At 44.2% G+C, this 19,053-nt stretch overlaps 1 protein-coding gene across 1 annotated transcript in view; it reads left to right on the top strand.

Annotated features, from left to right (window-relative positions):
* The first annotated feature begins 5,466 nt into the window (after positions 1 to 5,466).
* The window catches only part of ARHGAP6 (Rho GTPase activating protein 6), a 489,264-nt gene continuing 475,677 nt past the window's right edge, over positions 5,467 to 19,053 (top strand). Inside the window, exon 1 of the mRNA XM_068534002.1 lies at positions 5,467 to 6,045. Coding sequence (XP_068390103.1) covers positions 5,467 to 6,045 — 579 coding nt within the window. The remainder of the gene's footprint in view (positions 6,046 to 19,053) is intronic.

Genomic DNA, 19,053 nt, shown 5'->3' with positions numbered 1-19,053 from the left:
TGAACATGATTTCGTAGACTGGGAAGTGAGGATGAGAGTTGTGAAGTGATGTGCTCAAGGTCACACAGCTAGATAAGAAATCAACAGATTGAAATCCATTCAGACATGGTCCCAAAGCACTTCCAAATGGAATGGCTTCTTAATCTGCAATTCTAGTCCTGCAAGAGTTAGAAGTCGAGGTTAGATCACATGGATCTGAATACTAGCCACTTAACTAGGGGTTTAGATGCTTCTAGATCTTGGTTTTCTTCATCTGTAGAACCGGGGGTTAAGTATTATAGCGCTCTTTCTCTCTCTCTCTCTCTCTCTCTCTCTCTCTCTCTCTCTGTGTGTGTGTGTGTGTGTGTGTCTGTGTATCTGTTGATTTGGATAGTGCATGCATATTTTCAGCCCAGTGCCTGCCATATAGGAAGTTCCAACAAGTGTTAGTTGTTCTTATATTGTTATATTAACAATTGATTGAAGGGTTAGGACCAAGCTGTTTGAGTAGATAATCTTGAATACAACACTAAATTCGAGTTACCAAATGGTATGGACATGTTTGGTGCTTTTTCCCTTTAGTGTTGGCATAAATATTTTTTTTTCTGGATATTTCTTTAGGTATTATAATATTAAATTGTTCTCTAAGGTAGAGAGTTGAACTTATATCTTAGTCTTTTCACATCACAGTACCAGTTAGGACTCAATCTCTCAAATACCCTTTTATCTTGCAAATCATTATATTCACCATCTAGAGAATAACTATGACACCATTTCCGTCTTTGGAAAGTGATCAGTGTTCCTCAGTGCTGGGTTGGTGTTTAACAAAGTGAGTTTTTGCTAATCTTACTCATACAGGATTATCCTGCGACTTGAAATTTACCTCCACTGTTATCCGTCATTTGTAATTTAAGTTCTTGGCTATTATATTCGTTCAGGGAGATCCTAGGATAGGAATTTAAAGAAACACTCTTGGTTCAGCTGCAAAAAATTCCTAGCTTATAATCAAGAAGTAATTTAGGCATGGGACACTATTGCTATTTAATGTAATTAGAATTCTTAAGTCCTGTAAAAGTTCTCCACCCGTTTCTCATATATTCCACATCACACAGATTAAAATCATGTCCTCCTTTTCATGTTTCAGTAGCTTGGAGGCAGAACCTTTGACTTCTTCTGTGGGAGAGTGAGATGCTGTGAATTGTTTACCCCAGATACCACTAAGAATGTAGAAATGATATCAGAGGGATCACAATCAATTTGAGAGACATGGGCAGGATGAAACAAAAATCAGTGATGTTGCCTGACTTGGGAGCCAATCAGATAGAGGTCTGAAATATTATATGGCAGTCAATCAGGAAGTTCAATGTGATTTGGGACTATATAAGCGATGGGATTATATAACAAACAAGGGTAAAATAGGATGCCCTAACCTGGAATATTGGACCTCAGGACTATAAAGAAATAAGCAACTGGAGGCAGTCCAGAGGAGATCATCTACAGTGATGGTTTTAAAGCAAAATATGAACTTTATAGTGTAGCCAAACCACAAAGTCAGACCCAAGGGGCATGATAGAAATCTACAGATAGCGTGAGGGTCTAGACACCAAGGGGAAAGAGGAATTTTGGCTGGAGATAAGGAAAATTTCAAGGGATAAAGTTAAGAAAAGGGAAATTTAGGTTTAGCAGAATATATTCTTTGGTAGTAAGATGTATGTGTTTGTAGAACAGTGTCTCAAGGGAATAGAAAGAACACTGATGAATTTTCGAGGATCCTTGATAAGAGGATACCTTGATGTCAAGGTCTCTAGAACTTTCATTAGAATATTCTTGTGCCATGACCAGATGGAATAGATATATTTTTTATCCTGAGTTTCTAGGATAATTACAACAGGGAAGGAACAGTGAACACACTGTTCTGCCCTTTAATAAAAGGTATCCTTAGGCTTTGATTAACTTCGGCTCTGAGGAAAAAAACAAAACCAAAAACAAATATGGACACTACTTTTCAACATCAAATGCCCTAATAAAGGAGCAAAGTCTTAGACACCTGATTTTTAAAGTATATGCATTCAAAACCATTTATTTCTAAACTACCAGTTATATTGCTTCTGAAGCAGGCTGATGACTTGTAAGAAAGATTCTGGGGATCAACATAACAAAACCAGTCATTTTTGAAATTGGTAAATGAAACCCAGATCTTCCTCAATCAAGTCTGGCATAAAATGGCAGTCAGTCAGAAAGGCCAGTGTGAGTTGGGTCTGTATAAGCAAAGGGATTATATAACAAACAACAGTAAAATAGGATGCCCTAACTAGGAATGCATGAATAAGCCATACACCAAAATGACTGCAAAATAAGCCTAATAGCAGTCAGATTGGAAATCACAATAGTTTTAAAAATACCATTTTAAAAATCCAAATAATTTTCTTATAAAATCTTTCTTTCCAGAAGTGCCATTACATTTTCCCCGTGTGTTTTAAAAGCATATATACTTACACCGGGTTTTTAAAAAGGAGCCAGAGCTTAACTTTATGGATATTCAAAGCAATTTATTCATTATTCCCTATGCTGGGGCAAGCTCCAGGCTAATGGAGAGTCAGGACCTGTTGGAAATAAGATGATGAATGAACTGGATGCGTTTGCTCTAAGCCTCTGCTCACTGGCTCCCCAACATCCATGACCAAGCATGTATGACTTCCTGCCTGGAGGGTATTCTTATTAGCCCTACGTCATTGTGGCAGGGTTGCATTTTCAACCCCATGGTCATCTTTTGGGCTTAGAGAAATAGCACATATATAAATTATAAATTACATTTGCTTAACCACCTGAGTTGTAAGTGGTCCTGTGACGTGTGACTTTGCTAACCATCTACTCCAAATACCAAAATCCAATGAAGCATAACCAGTTCCATGCACTGGTATCCAAATGGTAGAGACATTAAATGTTTACTAGTGACAAGTTACATGATATTGTTAACTAAGGAAAGGGCAGGCAAGACCCGCCCTCTTTTACTTCTACTGTGACTTGTTTGAGGAGGGAAGGAAGCAAATGACAACAATCCCCCAAATGTAATTTGGCGTGTGTAGTCATGCAGGAAAGTAAGCAATTTTAAAGGCTGTGTCTCTCCACAGCACATCTAATCGTCAGCCACTGAAAAGAGTACTTATGTTTCAGGGTGAGAAGAGATGGGCGGCATTGAGGGTGATGGGAAATTTGTATCTCATTTTTGTCTTGTGGCAGCAGATAGGTCATAAAGTTACAGGAGGGAACTCCCTGAGCGCAGTGGGTTCCGCTGCGTTTACAAAAACGGGTAGGTCAGAGATCCTGGGGTCCGAATGAAGCCCTTTATGGAGGTATCGAATTCTTCTGTTAATTAGATTTCATGACGTGACCCCTCCTAGACAGTCAAATACCTAGGACCGTCGAACACGTTTTTTAAGAAGAGAACGACATTAAATTTCCCCCTGAAAATTTTATAGGGAATGAAACAAGCCTTCCAAAATCAAAGTTGGACAATTCTGATGTTATACACAACACGGCGAATGTTTGTGTCAAACACTTGTATGTATAAGTTCACTGTAAGTTTTTTTTTTCTTTAATAAAAGTAATGGTAAAAGAAAGTCACCTTTACATTTGTATAAAGTTCTCTTCACCCAGAAGTGGTAAAAGAGGACACACGAACACAGTTAAATAAAGTACGCAGGCATTTCCAACATTCTCTCTGCTCCACTGCTGAGATGGTTGTGAGATGCGTCGCAAAACTTAAATGTTACGTCAAAAAGCCCTCCGAGAAGCGGGCGAGGCTTCGCGCTTTATAGATTCTAGGGGTGGGACAGTAGCGGGGGAAGGTGCTCCCAGGCTTGTTTTCAAGCAGGGAACATTGACATCGCCAGCGTTTTCCAGCTTCCCAGGAATGTGGCCGCTGCGCGCTGCGCCCAAAGGCGTCCCACAGCAGAACCCGGAGACCGATCGCTTTGTGAGCGCCAATCTCCGCAGCCTTTGGGCTGACGCTGCGCCGGGCGCCTGCCCCCTGCTCGGCCTCACTCACCCCTCCTCCTCGAGTACAGTTACTGCACGACCCTTACATGGCGAGGACCCCTCCCCCTTCCCCTCCTTTTCTTAGTAGGTCCCCAGCTCCAGCCCATTCATCGGCAGCCACTACATTTGAACTGAATCTCTATCCTCCCTTTTAAAAAACAAAAACAGGAGGGCGGAGAAAAGGAAGGCAGGAGATTTATCTCCAACTTCAGAGCAGCCGTCTCGGGCTATCCATCTGACACCAGTGGGTGGGGTGCAATCTGACACTTCCCTTCCTTTCCAGAAACGTGAGCGGAGCTGGCGCCCCCTTCGATTTGGGGGAGGGGAGACGGGGGAGAAGGTCCGCACTTCCGCCCTTGGGGCTTTCTCCCCAGGAGACCCGGTACCGGTGGTGAGCGGTGCTCTCTCTGCGCCGCTCCCAGGTTTGGTGCCTGGAAAACTCCACGTTCTGCTTCCTCCTGCTCCTGGCTCCGCCCCAGCTCCAGACCTGGCTTCCCTCCCGCCCTAGCCGTCCGGGCCGCCCCCTTCCCGCTGCCTCTAGCGCGAGCGTGCGGGGACATCTCCGCGCCTGCCCTGGGCCCAAGGCTGGGCTGAGAATATCAAGAGCCCCTCTCCGGCGGGTCATGGACAGCCGACCCTGTGGTTGTCCCCTTAGCTCCCTGAGCGCAGCTGGGAATTCTCTCCCACCCTAGCCGCTCAGCCCTTGGAAGGCCCTGGGCGCTGCGCGCTCCGTGTCCCCACTTTGTAGCGAGACCGGCACCTCGGGGGAACCTGGAGCTTGGAGACACTCTTGCGCCTAGCCAGTCAGAGGAGTGGGCGCAGCAGCCAAGTGGCGACCAGACGCGTAGCTTCAGAGGCCCGGATACGGCGACGGTGCACGGGGGCGCAGCCCGGGTGCCCAGCTCCAGCGCGGGAGGAAGTCCCTCTCACTGCGCCGAGAGCGCGAGGGACGCGCCCTGGGCGCACGCCCAGGAGGCCTCCTCCCCAGCCCTCGGGACCGTCCTTAGGGCGCGAGGAGGAGCTTGCTGGAGACATCGAGGCTGTCCAGAGCCTGGGAGCGGGAGCGCGGCATCTCCTGCCTCAGCTGGGAAGGGGGAGTGGCGCTGGCCGCCGGAGCTGGGAACCCAGCGAGCGCCTGACCTTCCTCCTCCTCTTCCTTACCCTTTTCGTGACTTAGGCTCTGGGAGAAGGTTCTGGCGACCGAAGGAGCCCTCCCTCCTCACCCCTTTTCCTAGAAGGCTGGTGATGGATCTCCTGCTTCTGCCTCCGCCGGGGCACTTGGAGCGCGCTGGTGGCGCGTGAGCCGGGAACTGCCCTCCACCGGCCTCGGCGAGCCTTGGCCCGACCCCGCCTGGCAGCCTCGCCTGAGCCCCCTTGCTTTCTGCGCCCCAAAGCGCTAGCAGTTCCGAGAGCTGGAAGAGGGTGGCCCTCAGGCACAGCCCCGCCGAGATGTCCGCGCAGAGCCTCCTCCACAGTGTCTTCTCCTGCTCCTCGCCGGCCTCGGGCAGCGCGGCCTCGGCCAAGGGCTTCTCCAAGAGGAAGCTTCGCCAGACCCGCAGCCTGGACCCGGCTCTGATCGGCGGCTGCGGGGGCGAGGCGGGCTCAGAGGGCGGCTCGCGGGGGGCCACCGGGGGCCGCGTCTGCTCCCCGCTGTCCCTGGCCGAGGGTCTCGGCTCTCGCTTGGCGTCCTCTCCCCGGGGCCCGCCTCCCCGGGCCAACCGACTCCCGTCCCCTAGACCCCTCTGCTCGTCCTTCTCCACACCCAGCACCCCTCTGGAGAAGTCACCTTCTGGCAGCTTCCACTTTGACTATGAGGTCCCCCTTGGTCGCAGCGGCCTCAAGAAGAGCATGGTATGGGACCTGCCTTCAGTCCTAGCCGGGCCGGGCAGTGGCCGCAGCACCATCCTCTGCTCCTCCGGGGGAGGCCCCAACGGCATCTTCGCTTCTCCCAGGAGGTGGCTCCAGCAAAGAAAGTTCCAGTCCCCACCCGACAGCCACGGCCAACCCTATGTCGTGTGGAAGTCCGAGGTAGGGTCCGGTGCCTCGTGTCCTCATGGCCCAAGGCTGGACACCTGGGCAGTTCTTTAATTCCTTCTCATTTACAGAGCCAGGGACCCACTGCGGGGTTTTCCTGGTGTGGCTGTTCCTCTTTGGCTGGTTAAATGGTGTCTGCAAATGGGACGTCCCTAGTGGCCACCCACACGTGTCTCGTTAGGACTTCTTGGCTCCACTTTGGAGCAGTGGTAGGAGCTAGAGGAAGAGGTGCTTTCCTTTTTGCGCTGCAGGTGATTTCCAAGGGTCATCTTATCCCTTCACCCAATGTTGATATTTTTTTTGGAACTCACATGATCTATTTCCAAGCTGTTTATCAGGATTGGAGGAAATATATTTTGAAATGTTTCTGCCATCTGGTTGTTTTACAGAGAATTCAGGAACATTTTTCTTGAGGGTGTTGTTGATATGTGTGTGTGTAGGTCTGTGTGTTTGGGGGAGTAACTACTAGAATTCTCTAGTTTTGATCTTTTCTTCTCCCTAAAGGTCTGCTTTCAGAGAGCTATGGTACTGAGTACTAGTTTAATCCTGGAGAAAAAAAAAAAATCTCTGCTTAAGGCTATGAAAGATCATGGAAATAGGCCCAAATTCCACTAAGGGCTACTAGTAGTTAGTGAAATACACATGAATCAGGAATCGTTAGTCAATAGAGAACTCAGAGGGAGGTATTTGGTACCTTTAAAAACGTTTGCTCTCTGGTTTAGAAGAATGGAGAACAGAGCTAATGGGAAACTGTGGTTGATGGGTACTTGGAAAGCTGCATGCTTTTAGAGAATAAATACTAGTTGTTTTAAAAATGAACAACTCCTAATCTCTTTCAGTCCACAAACTCTATAGATTTGCCTTGGATCTGTTTCCATAAGGAGAGATTCCATCCATTGTAATTAAATGTTTTAAAGTACAGTTAGAATTACAGAAATGAAATGAAATACCATGTAATTGCTGGAAATTTAGACTAAATAAAGGAAACACAACCAAGAAAAACAGCTAGAAAATAGTATCCAACATCATACCTTGCTCTGTTAACATGAGATGACTGTGAAATTTTGGCTTTTATTAGACTGCCTTAGAAAAATCAGCAGTATTTATCAGAAATACTCGTATCACATATTAGTAAAATATTAGTTACTGTGTCAAAGTAACTGCTGCTGTTGGGTGGGGAGCATGGATTACAAAAACTAACAAACACTGCTGACTGTTCTGCCCATTTTCTTGAGGAAGATAGGCAGTAGAGAGAAAAGTCAAGTAGGAGAGCAAGAGATTCTCTCCAAACCAGGGAACTTAGCATTAGAAAGAGGGTCAAGAATCTAAATATTGAATTTCTGTTGGTCTTTAGAAGGGCCTGGATTCCTTCTCTATATCAGAAGCACACGTTATCTGATTAATCTGTAGGAGTTGAGAGAAAGAGAGAGAAATGCAAAAGCAAGCCAAGTTCTTGGACTGGATAGCCACTGACATTCATGTTTAAACCAATTACATCACTAAGAACGTCTCTGCTTTTTCTTAGCAACTGTACATACTTGGAATATAGTATATAGATGCTGTTTGTTGCTCTTATGACCGAAAGGCAGTCTACTGTAGATGATCACAACTGGTTAGAAATTTTCTTCTTATCCATTAAAATTTCATAATCAATGGACAAGTATCTGAACTTCATCAATACTGGGTGGCTTCAAACTGTTCTGTGCAGTGTTGGGGCAGTCTGCAAGCTAACCTACCATGACTTTCACCTCTTTTGCAGTGGTTAAAACTAAGTACATAGCCATCTAGCGAAAGAACAAAATTTTCTCATAAAATGTCCGTGTGTGTGTGTGTGTGTGTGTGTGTGTGTGTGTGTGTGTAATCCCTTTATTCTTGAGGCAGACACGGAATGACTGGATGGAATCCTGGCATGAAGGTCCAAGGCTGGTTTTGTTTAATAGAGTCCCAGATATCCTAACATAACCCCGGGGTCTGGAATTTAATGGCTTGGATTACCTTTCAAAGGTTTAATGCCCTGGAACCCTCTCAAAAACCAAGGAAATTCATCCTATTGAGCACTGCTTGTCCTTCTCGTTTGAAAGCAAGCTAGGTCCTTTGTCCTAAAAGAGAATCTTTACTAATGATGTCAAAAGTCCAGCAGATGAACACCTTGCAAGGTTACTTATGGGCCCTGGAGGGGAGATTTGGATCGTACAGAATTGGTTCTTAGGCTTTTCTTGGTTGCTCTGGTTCAGGATTTCTCTGCCTCTGCACTATTGACAGTTGTGGCTGAACGATTCTTTGCCTTGGGCACCGTCCTGTGCATTGTAGGATGTTCAGCAGCATCCTGGGCCTCTACCCACTAGATGCGAATAGCAGCCTCCCCACCAGTGTGACAATGAAAAGTGTCTGCAGGCACTGCTGGATGTCCTCTGAGGGTCAAAACTGCCCCAGTTGAGAACTACTACACCAGTGAGTTGAATGTAGCCCCCCTCATCATGGCCATCTTGACTGCCCACAGAGTGCTTTCAGCTGGCAGAAAGTTTCCTTGGGGACGTCTTCCCATTCCAAAAGCATGTGGATCCCTCTTGAGTGTTGCCTGCAGATTCCGCGGATCTCTTATGGTTCATTCAACTTTTCAGTTTCTCTTCCATTGAATCCATAGGCAAACCTGAGAATTCACCTTCATTCAGGTGTAGCCAGTAGTGGATCACATCCATTTCTACTTAGTTCTTTCAGCAGATTCTCTGGTTTTAAACTAAATTGTTCGTACAAGGACTCCTGCTCCCACGACTCGCATAAATGCCTGTAGCTCTATGCCCTGTGCTCACTCAGAGCTCACAAATGGCATTTTTATGGCCTAAAACCAGGAGGTGTTAGACAAAGTCAGCTACAACTCAACATTTCCTTACTGTGTGTTTTAGGATTGCTTTAACAAAATCTGATTCATGGACATGCTGGGTAGAATATCTATTGAGTAGAAAAAGGGAGAAGACAAAGGGATAAATGGTACATGGTAACACAATTGGTATATACTTCTCAACTTTGTTCTTAGCAGCCAGGCTCTGTCCTTGACTCAGATCATAAACAAGGGAGTAAGGTCTCATTCTAACTCTGGGGTTCTCCTAATTCTTTTGGATCAGAGCTGAGATTATGCTCATAGCTGACATAGAGTTTGCCAGCCTCGATAACCCATAACTAAAATTATTTCTCTCTTCATGACTTCTTTTCTTCATTTACGCCCCAAGAACTTCTTGAGCACAAGCACTTCTCTATGTACCAGGAATGCCGAGAGGCTAAAATATGGTGTCACCCCTTAAAGAGTCTAAGGAGGAGGATGGATGAGTCAACCAATAGCTGCAGTGCAGAAGGGTCAGCACAATGAGGGACTGGGGGATGCGATTCACCGTGCTTTGAGGAGTCTTGAAAGGCTTCACTGTGCAGAGAACACTTGAACTTGATCTTCAAGGGTGACTGCCACTTATAAGAAGAAGAAGGGAAGTGATTCCTTGATGAAATAGGAAGGAGTGGACCTGCAAAGGCACAGAGGTGTTGGTGACGCTAGAGTTTCCAACAAAGAGGACTTAGAGGGGCTTAAGTGCAATAATTTGTTTGGAGGAGGAGGTTAAGATATCTGCAGTTTAATGTATGTAGCAACCACATGGCTTTTTATATAACAACCTAATGAAACCAGAAATTAGACACCTGTTTGTGGAATAATAAGTAACTATAGGCTCAGGTAAAAATGGCAGGAGGACCAAAGCACCTCTTGACATCAAATCTGCAGGGAAGTGAAAGGATGTATTGATAGAGTGTTTTTGAAGTTAGAAGTTTGGTGTGCCTGGAGCATAGGCTGTATCTCACTGTGTGTTGGATAATGGTATTCAACAGGTTGGGTAGCATTAATTATGAAGAGCCCCACTGTGCATGTCTCAGGAGTTTGGACTCTGTTTTGTAGAGAAGTGGTTCTCAACCTGGAGACAGTTTTGTTCCCAGGGGACATGTAGCAATGTCCAAAGACAGTTTTGGTTGTCACAACTGGGGGTGGTGATGTATTAGCTTCATTTTGCAGCTGTAACAAATTACCCCAAACATATGGGTTAGAGCAACACAAATTTATTATCTTATACTTGTGGAGGTCAGAAGTCTGAAATAGGTCTCCTTGGGCTAAAGTCAAGGTGTTGGCAGAGCTATGTTCCTTCTGAAGGCGCTAGGGTCTGTTTCCTTTGCTTTTCCAGTGTCCCCCTTCCTCCATCTTCAATGCCAGCCATGTTGCATCTCTTTGACTCTTCTTCCAGTCATTTCTTCCTCAGACTCTGTTAAGGATGCTTGTGATTACATAGGACTCACCTGGATAATCCAAGATAATCTCATTTCTTTTTAACATCTTTATTGGAGTATAACTGCTTGACAACGGTGTGTTAGCTTTTGCTGTATAACACAGTGAATCAGCTATATGCATACATATATCCCCATATCTCCTCCCTCTTGCGGCTCCCTCCCACCCTCCCGATCCCACCCCTCTAGGTGGTCACAAAGCACCGAGCTGATCTCCCTGTGCAATCTCATTGTTTTAAGGTCAGTTGATTAGCAACCTTTAATTCTACCTGCAGCCTTAATTCCCCCTTGCCGTGTAAGCTAACATATTCACAGGTTCCAGAGATTAGGACGTGGATATCTTTGGTGGGACATTATTCTGCCTACTAACAGGGGAGGTGCTAGTGGCATCTAGTGGGGGAGAACCCAGGGACGCTGCTAAACACTCTACTAGGCACAGGACAGCGCCCACAACAAAGAATTATCTGGCCCTCAATGTCAATAGTGCCCAGGCTGAGAAACCCTGCGGTGGAGAATGGGGTAAATTGGTGATTTTTAAGCCTGAGTGTGTAACAAGACTGGATATGTGTTTTAGAGAGATCACTCTAGTGTCTGTGGGGGCCATGCATCAGTAGCGTGAAACAAGCAGGAGGACAGATACTCAGAGGAGGTAGGCATGGGGAAACCATGCCAAGCATCCTGCAAACAAATGGGGGTTGCCATAGAAACATAATACTTCTGTATTTCTTACTTTTCCACTTTAGCAAATTGTTTTCTTGCACTGTTGAACTACTTCGAATAGGTTGGTGTCTATAGACCATTGGTTTTCAACCAAGGGGTGTTTGCAGCCTGGACACATTTGGCAATACCTGTTGGCGTTTTCGATTGCCAGAGTTGAGGCAGGGGGTGTGTGCTACCGGCATCTGATGGATAGAGGCCAGGGATACTGCTAATCATTCTGCAGTGCACGGGACAGACCGCCACAACAAATAATTATCCTGCTCAGATTTTCAATAGCACCGAGGTTGAGAAACGCTATATAATTTATTACTTTATACAAGAAACTGAATTCTAGGTTTTGCTTTCCGGTACCATTTGCTCTCATGTTTCTAGCTTTACTCTGTCATTTTTTCTTTTTTCCTGGTATATGTCAACCAAGACTTTGAATTGGAAAAAGTACCTTTTTGAAAGGTATTGAGGATAGGAAAAAAATATGGTGTGTCTCAATATATGTGTAAGAAAGAATTGAATTGTAAATATGTAATGACAGAAACTGGAATTAAAATTTAAAACATGGGCAGAGAGGAATGTTGTGATTAAAAATAGAGGCTCACGCATGTCACCAAAGAGGAAGTAATTAGAGTAAGGCAGCTTCAAACAGGAAATTGACAAAGGGCATTTTACAAGGAATTATGTCTGAAATCAGCATAATGGCCTAAGAATTTATAACTTAGGAAAGTAGTTATTCAGTTTTCATATGCTTTCTCTTGGAGTATTTCTCTGCTACAATTCACTTCATTTCTAAGGTAATTTTTATTTTTACTAAAAAAAATTTTTTTAACATCTTTATTGGAGTATAATTGCTTTACAATGGTGTGTTAGTTTCTGCTTTATAACAAAGTGAATCAGCTATACATATACATATGTTCCCATATCTCTTCCCTCTTGCATCTCCCTCCCTCCCACCCTCCGTATCCCACCCCTCTAGGTGGTCACAAAGCACCGAGCTGATCTCCCTGTGCTATGCGGCTGCTTCCCACTAGCTATCTATTTTACATTTGGTAGTGTATATATGTCAACGCCACTCTCTCACTTTGTCCCAGCTTACCCTTCCCCCTCCCCGTGTCCTCAAGTCCACTCTGTAGTAGGTCTGTGTCTTTATTCCCGTCCTGCCCCTTGGTTCTTCATGATCTTTTTTTTTTCTTAGATTCCATATATATGTGTTAGCATACGGTATTTGTTTTTCTCTTTCTGACTTACTTCACTCTGTATGACAGACTCTAGGTCCATCCACCTCACTACAACTAACTCAATTTCGTTCCTTTTTATGGCTGAGTAATATTCCATTGTGTGTATGTGCCACATCTTCTTTATCCATTCATCTGTCGATGGACACTTAGGTTGCTTCCATGTTCTGCCTACTGTAAATAGAGCTGCAGTGAACATTGTGGTGCATGACTCTTTTTGAATTATGGTTTTCTCAGGGTATATGCCCAGTAGTGGGATTGCTGGGTCGTATGGGAGTTCTATTTTTAGTTTTCTAAGGAACCTCCATACTGTTCTCCATAGTGGCTGTATCAATTTACACTCCCACCAACAGTGCAAGAGGGTTCCTTTTTCTCCACACACTCTCCAGCATTTATTGTTTGTAGATTTTTTGATGATGGCCATTCTGACTGGTGTGAGGTGATATCTCATTGTAGTTTTGATTTACATTTCTCTAATGATTAATGATGTTGAGCATTCTTTCATGTGTTTGTTGGCAATCTGTATATCTTCTTTGGAGAAATGTCTATTTAGGTCTTTTGCCCATTTTTGGATTGGGTTGTTTGTTTTTTTGATATTGAGCTGCATGAGCTGCTTGTAAATTTTGGAGATTAATCTCTAAGGTAATTTTTAACTTAAATAGAGAATAATATGAAGACAAGTTCTTCTCAGATTGAATTGAGCTTCCACCAGAATTTTGGGATTTGAGGGTTGGCAAGAGCAAATTTTAGACTCTAAAAGGACCTTGGGTAGCATCTAGTTGCAACCTCCTTACTTTACAGTTAAAGACAGGGACTGAAAGGGTTAAGCCCAAACTCAGACAACAAGCTGAGGGCAGAACCAACCCTAAAATCCTTCTTGACTCTCAATATTAACTGCAAAACTTCTGGAAAAAGTAAGCAACCATGAAATCTAGAACCTTGGCAATCTTTTTTCTATCCCCATTACTTAATGAAACAATTTTCTCAAAGGTGCCCAAATCCCAGGACTTTCTTAGACCTCCTTTGGCTGGACTTCTGGGCAGAACTGACAGCACTGTTCTGCACCATCCCCCACCCCCTTTCCCCACCACTCACAGAAGAGTCTCAGCTCCCTCCCCGTTGCCTGCTTCTCAGTCTGTAATGTCTCTTCCTGCTCTTCTGTTTCTGTGCTTGTCGTCCATGCATCCCTGCAGTTCTGTGTTTTTCCTTCAGATCATTCTCCCTTGATGATCTCATTCACTTTTGCGACTTCAGCTATCATCCCTCTTGGGGACACTCGTAACTCTGTGTGCTTGAGCTCCTAACATCTATTTCTGATTTCTTGCAAGACATCTGCTCACGATGCCCACTGGACTCCTCCTAGTCTACATGACTGAAGCAGAACAAATCAGTCCCCCTTTCCTCTGAGCACATTACATTTTCCGTATTCCTTATTTCTGGTTGGTGTCACCATTCTTAGGCCGGCTTAGTTTTACCAGGCCAGAATGTCTTCAGTTTCCCCCCCCCCGCCCTTTTTTTTTCTCCTGTCGTCTCCAATAAGTTATCAAATCCTGTTGTGTTTACTTCTCATTTGCTCCATTCTAGAAAGGATTTGAAGAGGAATGTGTCCAAGTTCTTACATCTCTCTCCAGCTGTTCCTTCTCATTGCCACTGCCTAGTTTGGGTCCTCATTTGCTGTGGCCTTCCGCTTGGTCACCCTGCCTTCAGTTTCCCCTCTTCCCATCTGGCTTATGGGCTTTCTACTCCAAAGACACAATTGTAATCATGTTAACTCCCTGAGTAAAAACCTTTGCTGGGACTCGGTGTGTACAGAATGAAATCCAAACTGCTTAGCCAGTCATTTCAAAGCCTTTCACGCTATAATCTTAGCTGACCTCCTCCCCTTTCCCTAGGAATTCTTGTCCAACAAAACCAAACTGGCCACTCAGCCAGGTTGTCATCAAATATTTATCAAGTGCTGGCTATGCAGTAGACACTGGGGAATGTATGCAGAGTAAACAGGCACGGCCCCACAAGGTGCTTACCAGTTTGTGAAAGCAACACTTTCCAGTAAATAAATCCCTGCACTTCCTCAGAATGCTGTGGCACTATGACAGGAGGACTGTGGTACAGAGTAATGCCCCCCCCCCCGGAAGGATGTCCATGTCCTAATTCCCAGAACCCATGGATATGTTACCTTTTATGGCAAAAGAGACTTTGCAGATATAATTAAGTTAAGGATCTTGAGATGGGGAGATGATCCTGGATTATCTGGGTGAGTCTAATGTAATCACAAGGATCCTTATAAGAAAGAGGCAGGAAGTTCAGAGTTAGAGAAGAAGATATGAGGACAGAATCAGCCAGAGAGAGAGACAGACAGACAGATGTAGAAAGAGAGAGAGAGAGAGAGAGAGAGAGAGAGAGAGACAGAGGGACAGAGAGAGACAGAGACACACACACAGAGATTGATTTTGAAGATGCTACTCTGTTGGCTTTGAAAATGGAGGAAGGAGCCATGACCCAAGGAATAGGGCAGCCTCTAGAAGCTAGCAAAGGCAAGGCAACAGATTCTCCCCTAGAATCTACAAAAGGACAGCAGCTCTGCCAACATCTCGATCCTAGCCCAGCGAGACTTCTGATCTCCAGGACTGTAAGAGAATAACTGAGTGTTGTTTTAAGCCATGATGTTTGTGATAGTTTGTCACAGCTGCCATAGGCAGCTGATACAAGGACTAAGGAGGTCTGGGATGTCTCAACTGAAGCCAGTGGGTAAGGAGGCCTTTGCCAAACAAAAAGAAGGGAGGTGGTAGAAAGAATGGCCTGTAGTTAAGAGGGGCGTAGTATGCTTCAAGAACTTAGAGAAATCCGACTGGAAACACCTATAGGAGCAGGATGATGGCAAAGAATAAGTCTGACTGGGCCTTGGGCTTCATGATACAGCTCAGGATTTTATGATTTAATGTAAAGGTTCTCTGCAGGGATTTTTTTCTCTCCTCATTCTGCTTTTGATCACCTGGTCCCATATCTATCTGAGAAAAATCCACCATACTTTATGGCTCAACCAGATATCACCTTCAAAGAAATGTTTTGACTATCATACATGTCATGACATATTCACGATTTATGCAAATGTGAGCTCAGCTTTCCATAGCTAGATTCTGATTTTTCTAATCTGGTGTCCGCATAGGGGAAAGTGTTTTATATCAGACTCCATTCAATAACTGAGGGAATCTGTGTTCTGACAGTGGTTTTCCAAATCCTGGGGATACACCTTTGGGGCATGATGTCTTTTTAAATTTTTTTCCTGAGTAGATATTCTTTTATTTTGTCAAAAGAAGGTTACAATTTTCTGTAACTTTCTACATTCACAGAGCAGGTTAACACGCGTAGATTAAATTAATTCTGTTTTATTAAAATCTGCATTAGGGGGCAAACTGGAATTTATGCAACAATGCCCTGATTGTTTCAGATGTTTTATTTTTAATTTTTGCAGACAGGAAGACAAAAGTCATTCTTACCTTTGCTCCCCTTTCTGTAAGGGGCATGATGTCTTGGTCTAAATTTTACTGCATCCTCTCTGGGCCATTGCTTATGATAAAGAGACTGAGACTATAATTGCAACTATGTTACAACATGGCAAAAAATGGAATGTAATGTGTGAAAAAATGGAATTAGTTATTGTGTTAACTAGTAAATAATGATGTTTTCATTAGCTACCAGGGAAATACAAATCAAAACCACAATGAGATACCACTTCATGTGGCTATACCATAGCATATATATGGCTATAATAAAAAGGACAGATAATAACGAGTGTTGAGAAGGATGTGGAGAAACTGAAACTCTTATACACTGCTGGTGAGAATGTAAAATGCTGCAGCAGCTTTGAAAAATAGTTTGGCAGTTTCTCAAAAAGTTAAACATTGACCATATTACCCAGCAATTCCACCTTTAGGTATCTACCCAAGAGAACTGAAAATACATGTGTACATGAAGACTTGTAAGTGAATGTTCATAGCATTTTTCATAATGGCCAAAATGGTGGAAACAACCAAATGTCTATCAACAGATGAATGGGTAAACAAAATGTGGTATACCCATACAATGCAAGATTATTCAGCAATAAGAAGGACTGGAGTACTAATACATGCTACAACATGGATAAACCTTGAAAACATTATGCTAAGTGAAAGAAGCTTGTTACAAAGGGCCATATATTGTATGATTCTATTCACATGAAATGTCCAGATTAGGCAAATCTATAGAGACAGAGAATAGATTAGTGGTTGCCAGAGGGTGGCAGTAGAGAGTGATGAGAAGTGACTGCTAATGGATACCTGGTTTCTTTTTGGGGGGATGAAAATGTTCTGGAACTAGATAGCTGTGATGGTTGCATAGCCTGGGGAATATACTAAAAACCTCTGAAGTGTACACTTTAAAAGGGTAAATTTTATGGTATGTGAATTTTTAAAAATTAATTAATTTATTTGTTTATTTTTGGCTGCATTGGGTCTTCGTTGCTGCGCACGGGGTTTCCCTAATTGTGGCGAGCGGGGGTTACTCTTCGCTGGAGTGCGCGGGCTTCTCATTGCGGTGGCTTCTCTTGTTTCGGAGCACGGGCTCTCGGCACGTGGGCTTCAGAAGTTGTGGCTCGCGGGCTCTAGAGCGCAGGCTCAGTAGTTGTGGCGCACGGGCTTAGTTGCTCCACGGCATGTGGGATCTTCCCGGACCAGGGCTTGAACCCATGTTCCCTGCATTGGCAGGAGGATTCTTAACCACTGTGGCACCAGGGAAGCCTGGTATGTGAGTTTTAATATCAATTAAAAAAGAACAGGGCTTCCCTGGTGGCGCAGTGGTTGAGAATCTGCCTGCCAGTGCAGGGGACACGGGTTCGAGCCCTGGTCTGGGAGGATCCCGCATGCCGCGGAGCAACTAGGCCCGTGAGCCACAGCTACTGAGCCTGCGCGTCTGGAGCTTGTGCTCCGCAACAAGAGAGGCCGCGATAGTGAGAGGCCCGCGCACCGCAATGAAGAGTGGCCCCCACTTGCCGCAACTAGAGAACGCCCTCGCACAGAAACGAAGACCCAACACAGCCAAAAATAAATAAATAAATAATTTAAAAAAAAAGAACACTGTTTATGACTTTTAGAAAATATATCAATATTGTTGCTACATCATCTTTTCAGTAAAACATAAACGTAAATGTAGATGAGCAGAGCTATGTTGTAGGCCCAGGCCTAATGTATATTAAATGCTGTCCTTGAAGATGCAACAAGGAGGTAGTAATGACTCTGGCAGATTCAATGGAGGAGAGAACAGCCAGCCTGGGATTTTCTGAGACTGGTTACCGTGGATATTCTGTGTCCTGATTATTATGCTTTGGAAGCAAGTGCAGAGAAGCTATTAAAGAGATTGTTTTTCAGAATAGGCAGAGACTTTAAAAAGCACTTAAAATCTTGAAAAATTGCCTGGCCATATCACACCAGAGCTATTAAATAGCCAAAGATTTTCAGGAGCCATGAGAACTAAAAGCAACTTGAGAAACTACCCATCAAGTCATGTGCTAATGGACCCAAGAGGAGAAGGCTGAGCTTAGAATGTCTTTGAAGAAATTGGAAATGAACTGAGTTGGGTGACCCATGGATCAAGGAAAATAATGTGTTTTTGCTTCTGTATACCTGGACACTCATGGAAGCAGGTGAATTAATACTACCTACAGGATCTGAAGTGTGAATATGCATCAGTTCAATTCTCAGCTTGCATTGCCAATAACCTCATCTCTCAGGGGTTGAGAAACAGTTAGGCAAGCTGGTACTGAGACCCAAAAGTGGATGGGGAAGGGGAAGGGGAAAGGTAAACCTTAGGTGACAGTAGGCACGTTGCGTCGGGGATTATTATAACAAGGCCTCTACTCTAGTTAATAATTTGGTCCATGGAAATCCTGAACTGGGCCACCAGGTTTTCTGGCTTTTGAACAAAGTAGCATTCTGCTTATATTGGAACTTCCGATTGATTCCTTGCCCACTTATTTCAGTTGATAGGTGATGATAATAATGATAAGCGAAATAACAATTAGTATTTGTAGAATGCTCAGCAGTTTTTTGTTATTACAACAGCTCTGCGGGGTGATAGTATCATCCTTCATTTTGCAGGTAAGGACACTGAGACTCCGATTAAGAGGCAGCCAGCCTTAGTTGGAGAAGAAATGAAGTGAATGAGTTAGAGCTGGACTCTGATCCAGACCACCTGGATTCAAATCCAGGCTCTGCTCTGTGACCTTGAACAGATTACAAAGCATCTTTCTGCCTCAGTTTCCTCATCTGTCAAATGGGGATAATTAAAGTCCCTACCTTAAAGAGTTTTGTGAGGACCTCATGACCTGATTACTTGGAAAGTGCCCAGCACATAGGACGTAATAAAAGATACTAAGCAGAGTAAGGTTAAATAAAATGGAAGACGTGTCCAGGTCATACAGCTAGGAAGCAACAAAGGTAGGACTTGAATTAAAGTATTAGTCAAAAATATTTATTCTGCACCTACTCTGTGTGCCAGGAACCTTGGTCTTTCCACCGAGGCACTCAAAGAGGGCTTAGGTGATCAAGTGAATGAATAGACCTGGCTGAGTTGGACAACAGCAGAAGGCAATTGAAAATTTATTTTGCAAGCTGTTAAGTAAGGTATAATTTTCATGATCGGCATTGGAGCAACAGCAGGCTGTCACCCCAGGCATTTGGACTAGTGACTTGGAACACAGGAATTT

The sequence above is a fragment of the Eschrichtius robustus genome, chromosome X (genome assembly GCF_028021215.1).
Source record: "Eschrichtius robustus isolate mEscRob2 chromosome X, mEscRob2.pri, whole genome shotgun sequence".
NCBI lineage: Eukaryota > Metazoa > Chordata > Mammalia > Artiodactyla > Eschrichtiidae > Eschrichtius > Eschrichtius robustus.
This window is presented reverse-complemented; position numbering and strand designations above follow the sequence as displayed.